Source organism: Mobula hypostoma, chromosome 18 (assembly GCF_963921235.1).
Source record: "Mobula hypostoma chromosome 18, sMobHyp1.1, whole genome shotgun sequence".
Lineage (NCBI taxonomy): Eukaryota > Metazoa > Chordata > Chondrichthyes > Myliobatiformes > Myliobatidae > Mobula > Mobula hypostoma.
The window spans coordinates 53,366,880-53,387,500 of NC_086114.1; the positions used below are offsets into that span (position 1 = coordinate 53,366,880).

Genomic DNA, 20,621 nt, shown 5'->3' on the forward strand with positions numbered 1-20,621 from the left:
GAGCTTGTAAGAGTGTTACACTTAGCGTAAAACTAGACATAATTAAGCGTTTCGATCGTGGTGAACGAAGTAAGGGTAAAGTGAGTTTGGCTTGTGGAAGCTGACAAAGATGATGTTGATTTTAAACGCAAACAACAGGAATTCTGCAGATGCTGGAAATTCAAGCAACATACATCAAAGTTGCTGGTGAACACAGCAGGCCAAGCAGCATCTATAGGAAGAGGCGCAGTCGACGTTTCAGGCCGAGACCCTTCGTCAGGACCTGACGAAGGGTCTCGGCCTGAAACGTCGACTGCGCCTCTTCCTATAGATGCTGCTTGGCCTGCTGCGTTCACCAGCAACTTTGAAGGTGATGTTGAAGAGGTTTTGGCATCCCATGACCAAGAACTGATAGATGAAGAGCTGATGCAATTGGAAGAGGAAAGGATAACAAACGAAACCGAATGCAGTAGCGAAAGTGAAGCAACTACGTGAGATTTTCGCTGCAATGATAAAGTACGACTTTAATTTTGAAATGGTGGGGGCCACTGCACCAACCAACCTGTGACAACTCAGTCTAACACACCATCATCAGTGTGCTCGGCGCGGACTTCTCGATTCCAGTAAGTGATACTACACTGTACATACATTACTTCTACTTTATATCAGCTGTGTATTTTTACGTGTTATTTGGTATGATTTGGCAGCTTCATAGTTTAAAGGTTACTGGAGAGCGCTTACGCCGAGTTTTTGCCAACAGCGCTTGCGTGAGATTTTCTGCCGACGGCACTTGCGTGAGATTTTCCGCCAACAGCGCTTGGGTGAGATTTCCTGCCGACGGCACTTGCGTGAGATTTTCCGCCAACAGCGCTTGGGTGAGATTTTCTGCCGACGGCACTTGTGTGAGATTTTCGCTACAGAGAACAGTTCAGTAATGATTGTGGAAAAGTATTTCTACTTTATATAGGCTGTGTATTTATCATATTCCTGCTTTTACTATGTGTTACTGTTATTTTAGGTTTTATATGTTATTTGGCATGATTTGGTAGGTTATTATCGGGTCTGCGAATGCTCACAAAATTTTCCCATATAAATAAATGGTAATTGCTTCTTCGCTTTACGACATTTCGGCTTACGAACCGTTTCATAGGAACGCTCTACCTTCGGATGGCGGGGGAAATCTGTAGTGCCAGTAACATTATACTGTCTTACATAAACATGCGCCACACCCTCTGTCACCCTGTCAATCTTCAGGCCATGTCCCACTTGAGGATTTGTGCTAATATTATTTTGTGACCGTATGTGCTGGATCATAGCTATATGCTGTCTGTGACAGAATATACTTGGTTTTGCACCTTAGTCCCAGAGGAACAGTGTTCCATTTAGCTGTATACAGGGGTATGAAGAGGAAGAAGAGAAATTGCCTTTAAACTCACGAGAGAGCATAGGCCATCAACTTTTGATGTTTCTGTAGCAGGCAACTTCTTTACGAGGTGGAGTTGCTAGCTCGATGCTCAATCCAGCACGGATGGAAAGCGTGCCAGGGGAGCCGGCTGGATTTGAACTCGGGAGCCTTCGCTCCGAAGTCTGGTGCTGATGCCACTACGCCACCAGCCGGCTAATACATGGGTATGGTTGAATGACAATAACTTGAACTTGATAATAAGCCACTTTCTCACCTGTCCGTTGGTGGCCAGTCTTCAGCTATAATGCTCTTCTGTAAGTATTCTAAAACAGCATTGGTTTCAAGGATTGTCTGAAGTCTGACACTTTCACATTTTCTCACAAACGAGAAAATCTGTAGATGCTAGAAATCGGAGCAACACACACAAAATGATGGAGGAACTCAGCAGGCCAGACAGCATTTTGTGGGTGTTTCTTTCACATTTTCTGATTTCTTTTCCCATTAACCTACTCAAGGGTTGCATTCAACTCCTCCCCATCCCAATCTACATAAACAGCCTTTAGTTTTTCTCCGAATGAACTGCATAGATTTTTTTTTGCTTTCCGTGGCCAGCCCCTGAAATTGCAATGTTGATTCTCGTTTTCTATCTCTCTTGCAGCCTTTTGACTTGAAGGAGATGGACATACAGATTTGTTTCCCGGACAATTATCCTTTGGAGGTAAGAGGCGGTACTCCCAATGGCACATAATACAGGCTTTCACAGTCAAGAGTTATGTTCTGTACGTGCTTTATGGCATTATTTTACAGTAAAGGTAAATTGTGGCTGAGCACATCAATCTATGACACAGACATATTGTGCATTATTTTTGGAAGAACATAAGTAAGACAAACCCTATCCTACAGTCAATAAGATCAAAGCCGATCTTGTTCATGGTGATCTACCTGCATAATGTTATATTTCTCAGTGAGAGGGTTCACAACCATGTACAGTACAGGAACTGAAGTGGAAACACATCCAAATGATGGGTTATTTTTCTGAGGGGATTGCATTATGTTACAATAGAACTGTCAGCAGGAGTTCACTCTACTCTATCTTTTACCTCTATGTACATTCCAGACATTAAGGGAACTATGCCTACGGTTCCTACCTTGTTGAAAAATGAATTTACTAAACCTGTATTGTTTCCCTTTGTCCTGTCTCAAATACAGTAGGATGTTACTCGAGCATTTTATTTTTTGTCTTATTCTAAGGTGTTCACTTTGGATATCCCTGAGGATCAGGATCTGCCAGCATCCATGGGGAGGTAAGGAGAAATGATGGTAAAGCATTGAACCATTGGAAATGGTTTGTCTCTGGTTTTAAGCTTAGACTGAAAAACCTAATGCTTCTTTCATTCAAGCCTGTCCTACTTTCCAAAGATGAAAGACCTTGTTTATTTTGACTACTAAACCCTTTTGTGTTTCATCACAACTTGCATTTATATGTGGATAAAAGATGCAGGAATATAGGACAAAGAAAACTCAGAACATTTGAAGAACAGTACCTGTGGAACAAAAAAAAAAGTTTGTCAATGTTTTGCGTCAAGACCACTTCTGGTCCCATTCTATCTTCCAAGATTTTAACGATAACCCTAAGTGATGCTATGCTTTAACTTAAATAAAAGCAGTAAAATCTGGAAACACTCGGCAGGTCGGACAGATTCTGTGAAATGAGACAGATTTAATGTTTTGGGTCTATTACCTCTCATCCAACGTGGTATGTCGATTATGTTTCTCTTTCCACAGATGCTGCCTGACTTGCCTAGTAGCCAGCATTTTATTTTCATTTCAGATTTCCAGTATCTACATTTTTTTTTTAAATCATCTGTATTTTAGCTCTTTAATCTGAAAAAGTGTGAGCTGACAATTCTAGGAACGTTATTCTTCTGTCAGTACTGTTCATTGAAGGATTGAACGTACCATTTTGTTATTCCCTGATCAACATGTATTTCAGGCTGTGATTGGCATTACAAACTGAGAGTGGCACAACTCCTGTTCTTTGTTTCCAAAAAATAGAATGGGCTACTCATATGTCCAGACTCAGGCTTGTTGCTTATATTTTCCACATTCCCATTTGAGATGTTTGGGCAGATTTGGATATTGAAATAATTTTCCAGGACTGGGAAGGTTGTTGGTCTTTTCTCGTAACCTGAGTTTCAAATTGCAGTTTTGGGACATAATTTTTATTTTTCCTTCTAATTTAGTAGTTATTGTTCCCTTTTCCTTCTGTATTTTTTTTTGCACCTAGTGGTATCTGGTGATTAACCACTCTGTTTTAAAAATCCCTGTTGACAGTTGAAGCTCTAGTGATATGAAGTGTGAATGGGAGCTAGGAATAGAGAAGAGAAAGGTGGAGAGTGAGCAGCACTGGTTTGCATTGCATGTTGGAGGATATTTGAGCAGCAATTTTTGTATGTCTGGTGTTATAGCTAACATGGTGTTGAGTCATTTTTCTCCCTTTCCTCAGCTTTGTGCTGCTAGAATCACTGTCAATAGTGAATTCCCAGTCAATAGTGTCCAGTGGTGATTGGGCCACTTTCCCTATTAACTGCATCACTCTCAAAACCTTTCTGACCATTACTTGATTCTCTGTTGGTGTTGAAGGAGTCAAAGTGCATCTCGTACTTGCTGAGAATAAAAACTAAAGGTTCTCTACATCAGAAGGTTTGGAGGCCTGGCCATTAAGGATAAATTTTTGAGAGATTGGGAAACCAAGGGTTATGGGCTACTGACTACAGAAGAGAAGATGAATAGAATAGATCAGCTATGATCTTGTTAAATGATAGAGAATGTTTGAAGGGACAGATGGCCCATTCATGCTCCTATATATGTTGTTTAGTGTCTTAGTTTCTTCATTGGAACATATTCACCAATTGTTTTTACTTCTTTGCAGCTAATGATATCTAAATACTTTCTGTGGATTATGTATAGAAATAACAGCAACTCTGCATCACTTTAATCCAATGCCATTTGTATCACTGAAGGTTTTAGTGGTTCTGTTTTGTTATGCAGCATAGTCATTAGTCAATAAAAGTCAGTCAGGAAACATTTCCTGGCATAAGATGCACATCAGTCTTTAGAAGAGCAGCAAGACCTTTATCCCAAAAAGAAAGCAAAAACTTACCAAAAGAATAAATGATAAAAGCAAAATAAATTCCCATCCTAACCCCCTTCTCTTCCTTTAGTGGAAATGTGAACTAAGTGGTGCTGGTACAGGAGTGGAACCTCGTGTAGTCTTCCGCTACTGTAGCCCATCCACTTCAAGGATCCACATGTTATGCATTCAGAGATGCTCTTCTGCACACCACTGTTGTAACATGTGGTTATTTGAGTTACTGTCGAGTTACTGTCAACTTCCTGTCAGCATGAACCAATTTGGCCATTCTCCTTTCACCTCTCATTAACAAAGCATTTTTGACCACAGAACTACTACTCACAAGATTTTTTTTTTGTTTTGTTTTCCACACCATTTTCTGTAAACTCTAGAGCATATTGTGTCTGAAAATCCCAGGAGATCAGCAGTTTCTGAGATACTCAAACCACCCCATCTGGTATCAATAATCATTCCACGGTCAAAGTCACTTAGATCACATTTCTCCCCTATTTTGATGTGTGGTCTGAACAACAACTGACCCTCTTGACCATGTCTGCATGCTTTTATGCATTGAGTTGCTGCCACAAGATTGACTGATTAGATATTTGTATTAAGAGCAGATGCACACTGAGTGTGCAGTAAATCCACGTTCTGATTTTTTTGGAAGTACAAAAGGTTTGGCATCTGGCTCATCTTGAAATTCACTGGGTTTATTAGAAAAAACATACTATCGTCTAATATCTTAAAAAGAGAAAAGAACCAACAGTGTGTATGTGATAATATTAATAGTCTGGAAAATCTATCAGTCTAGCATCAACAAGTCCCAAATGTGCTGCATTAATGGAGCTTTTCCTTGGTCTTCATTTCTCAGATGGTTGTTCATTTTCACTTAAAGTCCTAGTTTTGAAGATTGTTCTATAATTTCACAAGGTTACACTCCATCCTCTCTACTTCAGGCATGTGTGTAATGCTTCAGAGGAATGGCTTCAGGCCAAACATGCCACCAACCGGCTTACGGGAAAACTAGAGCTATTATTTCGTCCTTACCTGCGGTGGCTAGATCGCAACCTGGAGAAGCTGTTCATTGAGGGAGCCAGAAAGGTAAAACCAAGTTAACCTGATAAAGAAAATTTTACATCTGATGGTAACAAAGTAAGGCACTTAAGAGTCATAAAACACTATAGCACAGAAACAAACCTTTCAGCCTAGTACCATCGACCTGCACCCAGACGATAGACCTCTCATCCATATACTTATCCAAACTTCTTTTGAATGTTGAAATGGAATCCTCATCCCTTGCTTCTGCTGGCAGCTCATTCCACGATCACACCACCTTCTGAGTGAAGAAGTTCCCCCTCATTTCCCCCTTGAAAGTTCTACCTTTCAGCCACAGCCCATGACCTCTAGTTGTAGTCTCTCCCAACTACAATGGAAAAAGTTTGCTTGCATTTGCCCTTTCTATAACCCTCATAATTTTGTACACCTCTATCGAATTTCCCTTCATTCTACATGCTTGAGAAGATATAAGGGGGGAAAAAAAGAAGTAAAACACTTGTGGGCCAGTCTATTCTCAGTGTTTCACTGTGTTAGAATAGTTTATTCCTTGCTGTTAGTTTGTCCCATGGTTAAGTGGTGTTTGTCAAACTGGACACTGAAAGGAATTCTGCTGAATAAATTGCTCCTGCTCTGTGTACTAAAATATAACCGACTGAAGTCATGTCTTCTGTTTCTTCTACTTGGTTACTGCAGAACCAGTGCTGAGAGTTGTAACTATAGGGGTATCAAGCCATCTGAAAGAATATATTTGTCAATTCATTACTAGAATCAGAATCAGGTTTATTATCACCGGCATGTGTCGTGAAATTTGTTAATGTAGCAGCAGCAGCAGTTCAATACAATACATGGTAATATAGAACGAAAAAAATAAGTCAATTACAATAGTGCAAAACAAATTTTTTTTTTTAAAGTGAGGTAGTGTTCATGAGTCCAATGTCCATTTAGGAATCGGATGACAGAGTGGAATAAGCTGTTCCTGAATCACTGTATGTGTGCCTTCAGACTTCTGTACCTCCTTCCTGATGATAACAATGAGAACAGGGCATGTCCTGGATCTTGGGGGGTCCTTAATAATGGACGGCACCTTTCTGAGGCACTGCTCCTTGATGATGTCTTGGATGCTACGGAGGCGAGTACCCAAGATGGAGTTGACTGATTTTACAACTTTCTGTGGCTGCTTTCGATCCTGCGCAGTAGCCCATCCCCCACATACCATACAGTGATGCAGCCTGTCAGAATGCTCTCCACGGTACATCTATAGAGGTTTCCAAGTGTTTTAGGTGACAAACCAGATCTCTTCAAACTCCTAATGAAATATAGCCACTGTCTTGCCTTCGTTATAGCCGCATTGATATGTTGGGACCAGGTTAGATCCTCAGAGATCTTGACACCCAGAAACTTGAAATTGCATACTCCACTTCTGATCCCTCTGAGGATTGGTTTGTGTTCCCTTGTCTTACCCTTCCTGAAGTCTACAATTAGCTCTTTCATGTTACTGACGTTGAGTGCCAGGTCATTGCTGCAACACCACTCAACCAGCTGGTATATCTCACTCCTGTACGCCTTCTCGTCTCCATCTGAGATTCAACCCACAATGGTTGTATCATCTGCAAATTTGTAAATGGCATTTGAGCTATACAGAGTCATGGGTATAGAGAGAGTAGAGCAGTGAGTTAAGCACACACCCCTGAGGTGTGCCAGTGCTGATAGTCAGCAAGGAGGAGATATTATTACCAATCCGCACAGTTTGTGATCTTCTGGTTTGGAAGCTGAGGATCCAATTGCAGAGAAAGGTACAAAGGCCCAGGTTCTGTAGATTATCGATCAAGACTGTAGGAATTATGGTGTTAAACACTGAGCTATAGTCAACAAACAGCATCTTGACATGAGTGTCTGTATTGTATTGTATTGTCCAGGTGCTGTAGACCTATTGTGGTGATAGGCAAATTGCAGTGTGTCCAGGTCCTTGCTGAGGCAGGAGCCTTTATTAGGTCAGTTTTATTAATATCGTTTAAGTGTTAGCCATGTTTTAGTCAGTACTACTGTTGCTTCTTGAGTCAGAGGTTAAGAGTTTGTCCCATCACTAAGGCTTGAGCAGCGGGCAAGGTTGATACTCAATGTAACATTGAAGGAACGGTATGCCTTTGGAAGTGCAACCTTTTGGAGGAGGCAGAGGAGTTCTCTCTTACTCCCTGACCAATGTTCATGCATTAACCAACCCCACATAATTAACAACAGCATTTTATACATTGGGTCTTTGAATTTTTTTTTTGTGAAATATTGGTGTTTGGGATGGAGAGGGTGGTTTCCCCTCTTGTGCTAACATTGAGTACCTTGTGGTTATTACAGAAGACCTTAAACAAATGCATCAACTTCTGTGATCATAATTTGCAGCAAAGATGGCCACCATAATAAATAATACCTCCACATTCAAAGTCATCCATTGGTTTCTGCTTTTGTTTTTAACTAAAGCAGTTTTCTTACTGCAGCGTCACCATCACGACACCTCCACATTATTCACAAACAATTTAATCAGTAATCCAGACACCATTTCTTTGTTCTAAAAGCTGTTTTCTTAAAAGTAAAACTTACGTAATGCAAAATTTTAGCAATAACCTAGTCTTCATATGTTTTTTAAAAAAATTTTGTTAAATTAAAATGGAAATATTTAACCCCAATATGTATTAAAGCATTTCAAAATTGCTTCACAGGCTCTGATGCATTCTGAGGTCTTGCATTGGTGATACTTAAATCCAAGATGATACTCTTCCATGATTATTTCCCATATTTCATAGACATAGAAGGAGGCTATTTGGTCCAACTCTGAGCAATCCTGTTCCCCCACTTATAACCCTGTGATACATTCTCTCTTGTAGAATTCTTTATATTTAGGAGGCTGCATAAATTATGCCACCATCTGGTATGAGTTGAGATGAGAGCTACTGCACAGGATTGAAGTAAGCTGCAGAAAGCTGTAAAATTAGTCAGCTCCATCATGGGTACTAGCCTCTGTAGTATCTAGGACATCTTCAATGAGTGGTTCCTCAAAAAGGCAGCATCCATCACCCAGGACATGCTGTCTTCTCGTTGCTGCCGTCATGAAGGAGGTACAGAAGACTGAAGGCACACTGTGATTCGGTTCTTTTCCGTATTATCATGTATTGCTGCAAAGTTAACAAATTACACAACATATTCCGGTGATATTAAACCTGCCTCTGTTCTATTGTTGAGGATAATGTTTTTTTTTAAATTGAAGCTAACTTTCAGTCTTTTATTCTTTTCCAGATAAAGAGGGAATTGGACACAGAGAAATCGGGGATCCGTTTTATACCCTTTCAGGAGCTTAAGCCATGCCTACCAGATGCACAGGTTCTGCAGCCTTCGGAAGGTTCTCCATGCCCTCAGAATGAAGATCCTGTCAAAGGATTGTCGCAGCATCTTCAGCAGGCCAAGTTCACGGAATCAGAAAGTCCAGAGATGAGTGGCACAGCCAGTGAAGCCAGCTCTGGTGAGGAAGTTGATGGTTGTTCGAGGACTGACGCATCTGGCAGGCATAAACCCCTCCCAGCTGCCAATGGGAGTGGGCACCTGCCAATAGGCTGTAACAGCAAGGCTCTGCCTAAGGGAACAGCAGTGCGATTTCTTGGCTTTCAGCTGGGAGAAGGGACAGCGACACTGGCAGCTCAGCAGATCACTGTGTCACTGAACTGCAGCAGGTATGACAAGCGATAGTGGTGTGAAAGTGCATTGGGGCAGTCAGCCGTCGAGGCACACAATTGTGAATCAGAAGACCCTTCGGCTCATTGTGTAAGGCTAACCAAATGCATCTTTTCGCAAAGCCCGATAAAACAATCTTCCAGTAAGGTCATTCATTTGAGGTCACAGCAACTTAGTAAGAAAAATCCCCTCATCTCCTCACTGACTCTTCTTGCCAATTATTATTTTAAAAAAATTATATATTTGTGTGTGGGGGGGGGGCACGGTAGTGTAGCTGTTAGCGTAACGCTATTTCAGCGCCAGCATCCCGGGTTCAATTCTGCCACTGTGTAAGGAGTTTGTACATTCTCCCCGCAATTCTGTGGTCTTCCTCCAGGTGCTCCAGTTTCCACCCACGTTCCAAAGATATTCAGGTTAGTAGATAACTTGGTCTCGTGGGTGTAATTGGACAGTGCAGGCTCTTTGGACCAGAAGGACCTGTTACCATTTAAAAAATATATATATATTTTCTGATCAGTGGTGGATGCAGTTCCTATTCACTTAGCAAAATTCTTTCTAATTTTGAATATTTAAATCTTTTCATCCTCTCTGCTGTAAGGAGTACAATCCCAGTTTCTTCATACTATCCACACAATTAAAATCTCTATTACACTTCCTTGAATATTTCTGCTAGAAATTCTTCAGTGTTGCTCAGAATTTCAGGCAATGCTGCAGATACCCAAGGCAGTAATGTTATTGTGAAAATATTAGCATAGCTATTCTCTCTATTAATAAAGCCAAGGATCCGGTATCTATTTCTAACATGTGCATATAATTAGAGATAGATGTATAGGACTGTGCAAAAATCTTATACACATATAGTTGCAAGAAAGTTTGTGAACCCTTTGCAATTATCTGGTTTTCTGCATTAATTACTGTACTCAAAATGTGGTTTGATCTTCTTCTAAGTTACGATAATAGACAAGCACAATCTGCCTAAACTAATAACACACAAACAATTATACTTCTTGTCAATACTGAGTACACCATTTAAACAATCACAGTCCAGAGTCAAAAAAGTATGTGAACCTCAGGGGTAATGCCTTCTGCAAAAGCTATTTGGAATCAGGTGTTCCAATCAATGAGATGAGATTGGACGTGTGGGTTGTAGAGGGTTGTAGGTTGCCCTGTAAAAAAGACACATAAAGTCAAGTTACTGACAGAGCCTGCTCTTCTCAAAAAAGGTCTGTTTATGTGCATCTTGTCTTGATCAAAACATCTTTCGGAGAATCTTAGAAGAATAATTGCAGAGATGTCTGAAGCTGGATAAAGCTACAAAAGCACTTCTAAAGCCTGAGTGTTCATCAGTCCACAGTAAGAGAAATTGTCTCCAAATGGAGGAAATTCAGTATCGTTGCTACTCGCCCTAGGAGTGGGCATCCTGCAAAGATCACACCAAGAACACAACGTGCAATGCTGAAGGAGGTGAAAGAACCCAAGGGTAACAGCAAAAAACTTGCAGAAATCTCTAGAACTTGCTGAAGTCTCTGTTCATGTGTACACTATAAGAAAAACACTGAACAAGAATGGTGTTCTTGGAAGGGCACCACGAAGGAAACTACTGCTCTCCAAAAAAAAATTGCTACATGTCTCAAGTTTTCAGAAGACCACTTGGATGTTCCACAACGCTTCTGGGACAATGTTCTGTGGACAGATGAGACAGAAGTTGAACTTTTTGGCAGAAATGCACACCGCTATGTTTGGAAGGGAAAGGGACTTAGATGAAGGTCAGAACATGTTTTATGAGTAATTAGTGCAGAAAGCCTGGTAATTGCAAAGGGTTCACAAACTTTTTCTTGCAACTGTAGCTAGGGCGCCTAAGACTTTTGCATAGTACTGTATTTGTCAATGTGGAGTGGAGAGTGAGTTTGTAAATTTGACAGAGGTAAAGGATGTTAGGAATGACAAGGCAGGAAGGGTGTGGGACAGGTGGTAGAGGAGGAGTGCCAGGAGCAAGGGGTGACACAGAGCAGACACACCCAGCCCTGAGACACCAGGCAAGGTCATTTGATTCCAAATATACAGCTTATTGATCATTACATGATGTCTCTCTGGTGCCTCCTCCTACTCCCTCCCGTCTCACTTTCCCTTTTACCAACCATGATTCCCCTCTTCCTGTCCCCTTCCCACTCTTAGTCCACAATAGAGACCCATATCAGAATCAGGTTTATCATCACCCAGATCATGAAATATGTTTGTTTTGCAGTAGCAGTACAGCGCAATAGATAAAATTACTACAAAACAATGCAAATGTCTTTGGCACCCTAGGTATACATATATGTGCCTAAGATTTTTGCACAGTACTTTGCTAATTTTATCTAGTAATTACTGTAGTGATTTTGCACAGCAGTTTGTAGCTATTGAAATATTTTTGAAACATTCAAACTGTAATGGATGAAATTACTGTACTATAGTATTAAAAGTTCACAAAAGTTTAAAAAAAATAAAAAGAATATAAATAATCATTTGTAACATTCGGATAAGTACGTGGATAGCAGTGTTTTAGAAGGATATGGGCTAGCAGACGGCGCCAGCTTAGATGGATGCCTTAATCAGCATGGACCAGTTGGGCAGAAGAGCTAGTTTCTGTGCTCTGTCTAGATTTTATTTGTGTAATTTAAAAATGCATGCTTCCTTTAATAGCTGATGCTTAGAATATACAGTAACAAGGAGGTTGCACTAGAACTGTATAGGACACTAGTTGGGCCACAGCTTGAATGTATGCAGTTCTAGTCACCATATTACAGGAGAGTGTGCAGCCCATATCCATGAGACTGTTACTAGGATTGGAAAACTTAGCTACAAGGAAAGGTTGTATAGGCCATTTTTCCCCCTGTTGGACAGAGGAGGCTGAGGGGAGAACTACTAAAGGCTGAGATAATGTTTGCAAAAAATTTAAATTGGAGAAGGGTTGAAGAGCAGACAGGGAAAGGATTTTTCACCAAAGGAGCTCGTGCCTAAAGGGGTGGTAGAAGCAAAAATCCTCTCCACATTTTTTTTTGTGGACTTGAAGAGCACTGGCCTTCAGGGCTAAGTGGTTGGTGCAGGCAGCTGATATAGGGTCACCATCATCATTATGTGATGTGTCGTATGACGTGGGCAATCACGGTCTTTCCATGACCATGATTGCTGTTGGTAAATTTTTCTGCGGAAGTGGTTTGCCATTGCCTTCTGGGCAGTGCCTTTACAAGGTGGGTGACCCCAGCCATTATTAATACTCTTTGGTGGTTGTTTGTCTGGTGTCAGTGGTCGCATAGACAGGATTTGTGATGTGCACCAGCTGCTCATACGCCCTTCCACCTCCTGCTCCCGTGGCTTCATGTGACCCTGATCGGGGGGCTAAGCAGGTTCTACATCTTACCCAAGGGTGACCTACAGGCTAGCAGAGAGAAGGAGCACACTTCCTTTGATAGAGACAAGCCACCCTGCCACCTAGATGTAGGTTATTTTAGCAGCATGGACACGATAGGTCAAATGGTTTCCTTCCTCCTTCCATGACATACATTTTCTTTGATTCAAGCCCATTCTGTACTTCAGCAAGATCACAACTGATCTTCTACCTTAACTTGCTCTCCTGAATTATCCCTTAATTCATTACATCTCTTTAACTCCAAAAATCTTTTACTCAGCCTTGAATACACTAGAAGACAGTGAATCCCGAGGTCTCTGTGTGGAAACTTCTGATGATTTGCCTGAGTTTGAAATCACTGGGCCATTATTCTAATATCACGATTCCTAGTTCTGGTACCCCAGCATGGTAACATTGTCCCAGCAACTAGTATATTAAACTCCATAAGCTTTTTATGTTACAGTAAGTTTTACTTTTTTAAACTTGAAGGAACATTGAAATATGCTGAATCTCTCACAGTTCAAATCCTTTTCCAAGAAAATGCTCTAAGTCAAGTACATATATTCTCCATTTGCCAAGAAGAACCCCAGGCATAGGTCAAGAGTGTTCTCAAGAATGCCCCTGCGATTTAAATCAGAATAATGCGGGTGATTCTTGGCAGATGAGGCAGAATATTGTGGAGTGCAGAATAGAGGCATGTTACTGATGTATGACTCCTTAATATATGCCATCACTTCTATAACCTCATTACCAAACACACGTGAGGAAAATATCTTTGTCATTGCTGGGTCTACATCCTGGACATCCCTTCCCAACTGCACCTTAACTAGGACTGCAGCAATTCAAACAGACATCTCAATGTTACCTTCTCATAGGCAATTAAGGGATGTTCAATAAATGCTGGCTTTAGCTGTGAAATATTGTTTAAAAATATTGATTTCCGAATTATTTGCTGCACATTGCCTTTCAGTGATATCAACACTTTAAGCAGGTGTTTCATAATATGTGGTGGGCCAAGCAGGAGAAAAGATTGTTTTGCACATAGAGAAGTTGCCATAATTCAAATATTTCACAGTCAGATAAAGAAAAAAGAAACATTTGTCTTTTCTGATTTTCCTACCAAATTTGGTAACTTCACATTTCTTCCATATCCCCCACCCCCTCACCAGACTGCATGCATAGTTTTTCATTCTCCTCACTACTTGTTTTGCAGCTAAATTTACATCTTTTTTGGGTGAAAGAAAATAGAACGTTATGTTTGTCTTTTTAGTTGCCATTGATAAAAGTTACAAATAACTGAAACCAATCACAGGTCCTTGTGTGCCATACTGGGTTGGGGGGATGGGGGGAATCTCTACTTCTGCTCTATGTTCTGTCAACCATCTGGGCTAACAGTCCCAAGCCCATCAGTTTTAATTTAATGACCTCATATCTAACACTTTATTGAATGCTTTCTGCAAGTCCAGTTCTACTACTTCCACTGTTTCCCCCCTTATATAAAGATTTTTAAAAACTCAATAGATTTGCCCAATGCTATTTTTCACAAATCCATGCTGCAACGTGGATTTTAATAGGGCCCTGTTACCACACACCAAAAGATGGATTCCAGCACTTAATGCAGAACTCTTCAAGCTAAAGAAGCAACCTGCTGGATAATCAGCGCATTTGGATTTGAGATTGGTGTAAAATTATCATGGAATGTCAGTGACCTTTCTCTGTCTAGGGTTGCCCCCGAGTATTTCCGGCATTTTCTGTTTTAATTTTGCACTTCAGGCTACAGTGTTTGCTTTTCAGTTACCATTGTGATTAATGTTTTGAATTACTACTGGATGAGTTTCCTTGTCTTTCTTGATGGCACACTCCTCTCTGTTCTCTTATGATTTGGGATGCAATCTTAACACCATGAGACATTGGAGCAGAATTAGGCCATTTGGCCCATTGCATCTTCTCCGTCCTTCCATCATGTCAGATTTATTATCCCTCTCAACCCCATTCTGCTGTCCTCTCCCTGTAATGTTTGATACCCTTACTAATCAAGAACCTATTAACTTCTGCTTTAAATATACCCAATAACTTGGCCTCCACAGCTGTCTATGGCAAAGAATTCCACAGATTCACCTCTCTCTGACAAAAGAAATCAGAATCAGGTTTATCATCACCAGCATGTGACGTGAAATTTGTTAGCTTAGCAGCAGTAGTTCAATACAATACATAATCTAGCAGAGAGCGGAAAAAAATAAATAAAACATAATAATAAATAAACAAGTAAATCAATTACGTATATTGAATAGATATTTTAAAATGTGCAAAAACAGAAATACTGTATATTAAAAAAAGTGAGGTAGTGTCCGAAGCTTCAATGTTTATTTAGGAATTGGATGGCAGAGGGGAAGAAGCTGTTCCTGAATCGCTCAGTGTGTGCCTTCAGGCTTCTGTACCTCCTGCCTGATGGTAACAGTAAGAAAAGGGCATGCCCTGGGTGCTGGAGGTCCTTAATAATGGAGGCTGCCTTTCTGAGACACTGCTCCCTAAAGATGTCCTGGGTACTTTGTAGGCTAGTGCCTAAGATGGAGCTAACTAGATTTACAACCTTCTGCAGCTTCTTTTGGTCCTGTGCAGTAGACCCTCCATACCAGACAGTGATGCAGCCTGTCAGAATGCTCTCTACGGTACAACTATAGAAGTTTTTGAGTGTATTTGTTGACATGCCAAATCTCTTCAAACTCCTAATAAAGTATAGCCGCTGTCTTGTTTCCTGTATGACTACATCGATATGTTGGGACCAGGTTAGATCCTCAGAGATCTTGACACACAGGAACTTGAAGCTGCTCACTCCCTCCACTTCTGATCCCTCTATGAGGATTAGTATGTGTTCCTTCATCTTACCCTTCCTGAAGTCCACAATCAGCTCTTTCATCTTACTGACGTGGAGTGCCAGGTTGTTGCTGCGACACCATTCCACCAGTTGGCATATCTCACTCCTGTACGCCACCACCTGAGATCCTACCAACAATAGTTGTATCATCAGCAAATTTGTAGATGGTATTTGAGCTATGCCTAGTCACACAGTCGTGTGTATATAGGGAGTACAGCAGTGGGCTAAGCACACAACCCCTGAGGTGTGCTAGTGTTGATTGTCAGTGAGGAGGATATGTTATCACCAATCTGCACAGACTGTGGTCTTCCGGTTAGGAAGTCGAAGATCCATTTGCAGAGGGAGGTACAGAGACCCAGATTCTGCAACTTCTCAATCAGGATTGTGGGAATGATGGTATTAAATGCTGTGCTACAGTCGATGAACAGCATCCTGACATAGGTGTTTGTGTTGTCTAGGTGGTCTAAAGCCATGTGGAGAGCCATTGAGATTGCGTCTGCCATTGACCTATTGTGGCAATAGGCATATTGCAATGGATCCAAGTCCTTGCTGAGGCAGGAATTCAGTCTAGTCATAACCAACCTCTCAAAGTATTTCATCACTGTCGCTGTGAGTGCTACCAGGCGATAGTCATTAAGGCGGCCCACGTTATTCTTCCTAGGCACTGGTATAATTGTTGCCTTTTTGAAGCAAGTGGGAACTTCTACCCATAGCATTGAGAGGTTGAAAATGTCCTTCAACACTCCCGCTAGTTGGTTGGCATCCAAATCTCCATTCTAAATGCTTATCCTTCTATTCTGAGGCTGCGCCCCCGGTCCTAAACTCTTCCACTATTGGAAACATCTTCTCAGCGTTTGCTCTATTTAGACCTTTCAATATTCGATGGATTTCAGTGACATCCCCCCTCATTCTTCTAGGCTGAGAGGCATCAAACATGTCTCATACATTAACCTTTTCATTCCTGGAACTATTCTTGCGAAACTCCTCTGGACTCCCTCCAATACCAGCATATTCTTTGTTAAATGGGGCCTAAAAACTGCTCACAATACCCTGTGTGTGTGATCTGACCAAAGCCTTATAAAGTCTCAGCACTACATCCTTGCTTTTATGTTCTGATCTGCTTGAAATTAATGCTACCATTGCATTTACCACTGACTCAACCTGTAAGTTAACTTTTAGGGAATCCAGCATGAAGACTCCCAAACCCCTTTGGATCCCTGATTTCTGAATTTTCTCCCCATTCAGAAGTAGGCTGCTGAAGATTTGTAACTTGCTTGGTGTCAGGTTGCATTACTTATCATTTTTAATCTTGTAATTGAGTCAAAACCAAACTGGCCGAAAAGATTCAGCAGGATTTTAGCATTTAGTATTCCTAATGAGTATCTCCTTTAGAATTGACCATTGTCCAATTTCTTTTCAAAGGTGCAAAATAACTGCAGATCTGACTGTGTCCCAAAATCACCCTTCTTCTGCAAGCTGTGAGAAGTGTAACAATGACATCAGTGTGGCATTCCAACCCGGTGTACTGCATGAGAATTCGAATGTCTTGGGTTACCTGGACCTGTATGGAAGTGTCCCTGTAGACTTGATCTTACAGGACAGTCACTTTACTGTGGGCTGTCTAAACTGCTCCAAAGAGGGCGCTCTGCAAGTGAGTAAAACAGGAGGCATTTTAAGTATCTGACCTGTTGAGATTCTAGTAGCTTTTTTGTTCCTCTGGCATAAAAGATTAGTTGAGATAAATCTTGTAATGTATATGTGTCATACTTACTGCCTGTTATGCCGTTGGCGTTTAGGGCAGCAATGAAGATCTTCCATCTCTGGTGGTGTTCAGGGATTCCTTCATCAAGTCAGTAGCTTCCACTTTTCTCAGTTTTCACTACTGTCTGTCATGCAAGTCCCAGTTGGAGACTCAGGAATACTGTCACACTCAGATGTAAAAGGATTCTTCATTGCTGTTTCCATAACAGTTTTATTTTGCCATTCAGGGTTGTTAGCCCTGAGCTGAATCTGGTGGACCACTCTTAGTCAAGCCTCTATCCTTTGACCTGTTTGGCATGGGTGACTCTACCAAGAGCGAAAGCATAAAGCACTGACTCCAGCCAACATAGTTCACTAGGTCATCGAGGCATGCAAGCTTTCAGCCCCCTACCGCAAGGTTGTGGTCCTCTTGGAGAATATGTGTCATTGGACGGACAATATTACATTTGGCATCCTAGTTACTGGAGAATCCAAAAGGTTTTAAGCATCTAGGTGATTTTGTACATGTAATGTTAGTTCGTCAATAGAGAGATTGTTTCTGACTTCAGATTACAACAACTGGATCAGAGGATTCTAGGAAAAGGGTTTCCTCCATATTTCTCATTCTGTGCATCTCTGGATTTTTCTGTGTTTGTTTCCCAACTTTGACACTTTTACTTGGAAGGTTGCATTAAATTGTATGAGATAGCAAGCCGAAGAAAATGAAGGAGCTTCTGAAATGCATGGGGTTGATGATACCACTCCATGCCTTAGCTCAAGGAAATGGCAAATGCAATTTTAAAATCTGCAACGGAATTTGAGAGACAACATTTCTGGCATATTTTTTCCCTTTTAATAAGTTCATTATTGAGTTTTAAATTATAAATTATAAGCAGTATTTGTATATAAGAGTATTGAGTCCCTTATAGAAATTGCTAACTGAGTGACTGCAGTTCGTAAACTTTCTCTTTTTATCCAGGATCTGTCCTATGGCCGGTACAAGGAGCTAAACTGTTTGCACTGTCATGGCAAACTTGGCGTTTTGGTGGAGGCAACACAGTTTTACCAGATGAACGTTCAATCACAGGATGAAATCGGTGAGGATGCCTAAATATACCTGCTTCCAGTGGCAAAAGGAGGCAGAGCTGGGAATAGTCATAGTCGTAGTCATAGTCATACTTTATTGACCCTGGGGGAAATTGGTTTTCGTTACAGTTGCACCATAAGTAATTAAATAGTAATAAAACCATAAATAGTTAAATAGTAATATGTAAATTATGCCAGGAAGTAAGTCCAGGACTAGCCTATTGGCTCAGGGTGTCTGACCCTCCAAGGGAGGAGTTGTAAAGTTTGATGGCCACAGGCAGGAATGACTTCCTATGTCGCTCTGTGTTGCATCTCGGTGGAATGAGTCTCTGGCTGAATGTACTCCTGTGCCCACCCAGTACGTTATGTAGTGGATGGGAGATATTGTCCAAGATGGCATGCAACTTGGACAGCATCCTCTTTTCAGACACCACCGTCAGAGAGTCCAGTTCCATCCCCACAACATCACTGGCCTTACGAATGAGTTTGTTGATTCTATTGGTGTCTGCTACCCTCAGCCTGCTGCCCCAGCACACAACAGCAAACATGATGGCACTAGCCACCACAGACTCGTAGAACATCCTCAGCATCGTCCAGCAGATGTTAAAGGACCTCAGTCTCCTCAGGAAATGGAGACGGCTCTGACCCTTCTTGTAGACAGCCTCAGTGTTCTTTGACCAGTCCAGTTTATTGTCAATTCGTATTCCCAGGTATTTGTAATCCTCCACCATGTCCACACTGACCCCTTGGATGGAAACAGGGGTCACCAGTACCTTAGCTCTCCTCAGGCCTACCACCAGCTCCTTAGTCTTTTTCACATTAAGCTGCAGATAATTCTGCTCACACCATGTGACAAAGTTTCCTACCGTAGCCCTGTACTCAGCCTCATCTCCTTTGCTGATGCATCCAACTATGGCAGAGTCATCAGAAAACTTCTGAAGATGACAAGACTCTGTGCAGTAGTTGAAGTCCGAGGTGTAAATGGTGAAGAGAAAGGGAGACAAGACAGTCCCCTGTGGAGCCCCAGTGTTGCTGATCACTCTGTCGGACACACAGTGTTGCAAGCACACGTACTGTGGTCTGAATGAGGAGAACTGATACAAAAACAACATTTGGTACATAGGTCTGGAATTACAGAGTGTGGAATCTGTGTTATCCATGCCTCCTTTAATGATTTTTTCCATCCTCTTGCCCTTCCTTATCCAAATGTATCAGTAGAGCACAAAATCCCATTTTCCTTCATTCCCTTAGAGAAACCCTTTCCCCAAAGGTGCAATTAACAGGTTCCAAATTCTTACCACAGCCTTCAGAAACTGAATTTCTTTTGAAATCTGTTTGTGGTTTACTAGTGAATACCTTGTCTTGACGCTGGCTGGGTTTGGTCTGCTGCCTCCCTCCCCCACTCCTTATTAGATTAAAATCTTTCATAACCTATTCAGAGTCGCTCCTTGGCCTTCTAACTACACAAGAACAAACCAGCTGGGATTGTTTCCTGATGGGTTTTGACAATTTCAACTTTAAACCAAAGAAATTTTAGGCTAATTAGCCATCTACATGTATTAACTGTGATCTGATATGCGGAATGTACATCTGTTTAATAAGACAAATAAGAACTAAATGAGAGTTTCCTTATTACTAGACACTGAAGAAGTCCGGGCACAGTCCTAGTTGGGGAGAAGAATTCTTCCCTGGACCATTTCCTCCTTTTTATTGTAGTTTGTATGCTTGACTATATGTGTCTCATACTTCAACCATCCAGTGACCAGTTATTTGTTTTTATCTATTGCTGAAGGTAATAAAAATTCAGTTCATCGGCATCAGAAGAGGCAGCCTCAAGTACCTACCATTCAGCTTGGTAAACCCCTGCCTGAGTTTGGCACTTGCAGCCATTACAAGAAAAGTTGTCGTTGGCTCAGGTAAGGGCATGCATTAAATTCAGGTTTTGACATTGAAAATTGTTTCTCAGTCTCTAACCCAGCCATGGCTTACTTTTAGCAGATGGAGGAGGGTGGTGAAATGGGAAAGAATCTGCATTAGTAAGAAAAGTATCGGTTAAATAATGATTTTCTATGACACTATTAGCTGTTGGAGAGGTCTGTTGTGTCCTCAAGAAGAAGGAGGCAACAGATACGGACCTTGGCGGGATTAGTTTAATTTGGCATCATAGTTGGTGCGGACATGGACAGAGGGCCTGTTCCTGTGCTGTATATTTTTTATTTAGATGTTCAGAAACATAAACAGT

General features: G+C 41.3%; 1 protein-coding gene across 4 annotated transcripts in view; it reads left to right on the top strand.

The window, feature by feature from the left end:
- The window catches only part of si:dkey-24l11.2 (uncharacterized protein LOC100034462 homolog), a 102,043-nt gene that overhangs the window by 69,431 nt on the left and 11,991 nt on the right, over positions 1-20,621 (top strand). For all 4 annotated transcript variants that reach the window (XM_063070878.1, XM_063070879.1, XM_063070880.1 and 1 more), the window contains 7 exons: positions 2,043-2,102; positions 2,636-2,688; positions 5,474-5,618; positions 8,859-9,289; positions 16,976-17,204; positions 18,273-18,390; positions 20,172-20,295. In XM_063070878.1, the coding sequence (XP_062926948.1) occupies positions 2,043-2,102; positions 2,636-2,688; positions 5,474-5,618; positions 8,859-9,289; positions 16,976-17,204; positions 18,273-18,390; positions 20,172-20,295 (1,160 nt within the window). The remainder of the gene's footprint in view (positions 1-2,042; positions 2,103-2,635; positions 2,689-5,473; positions 5,619-8,858; positions 9,290-16,975; positions 17,205-18,272; positions 18,391-20,171; positions 20,296-20,621) is intronic.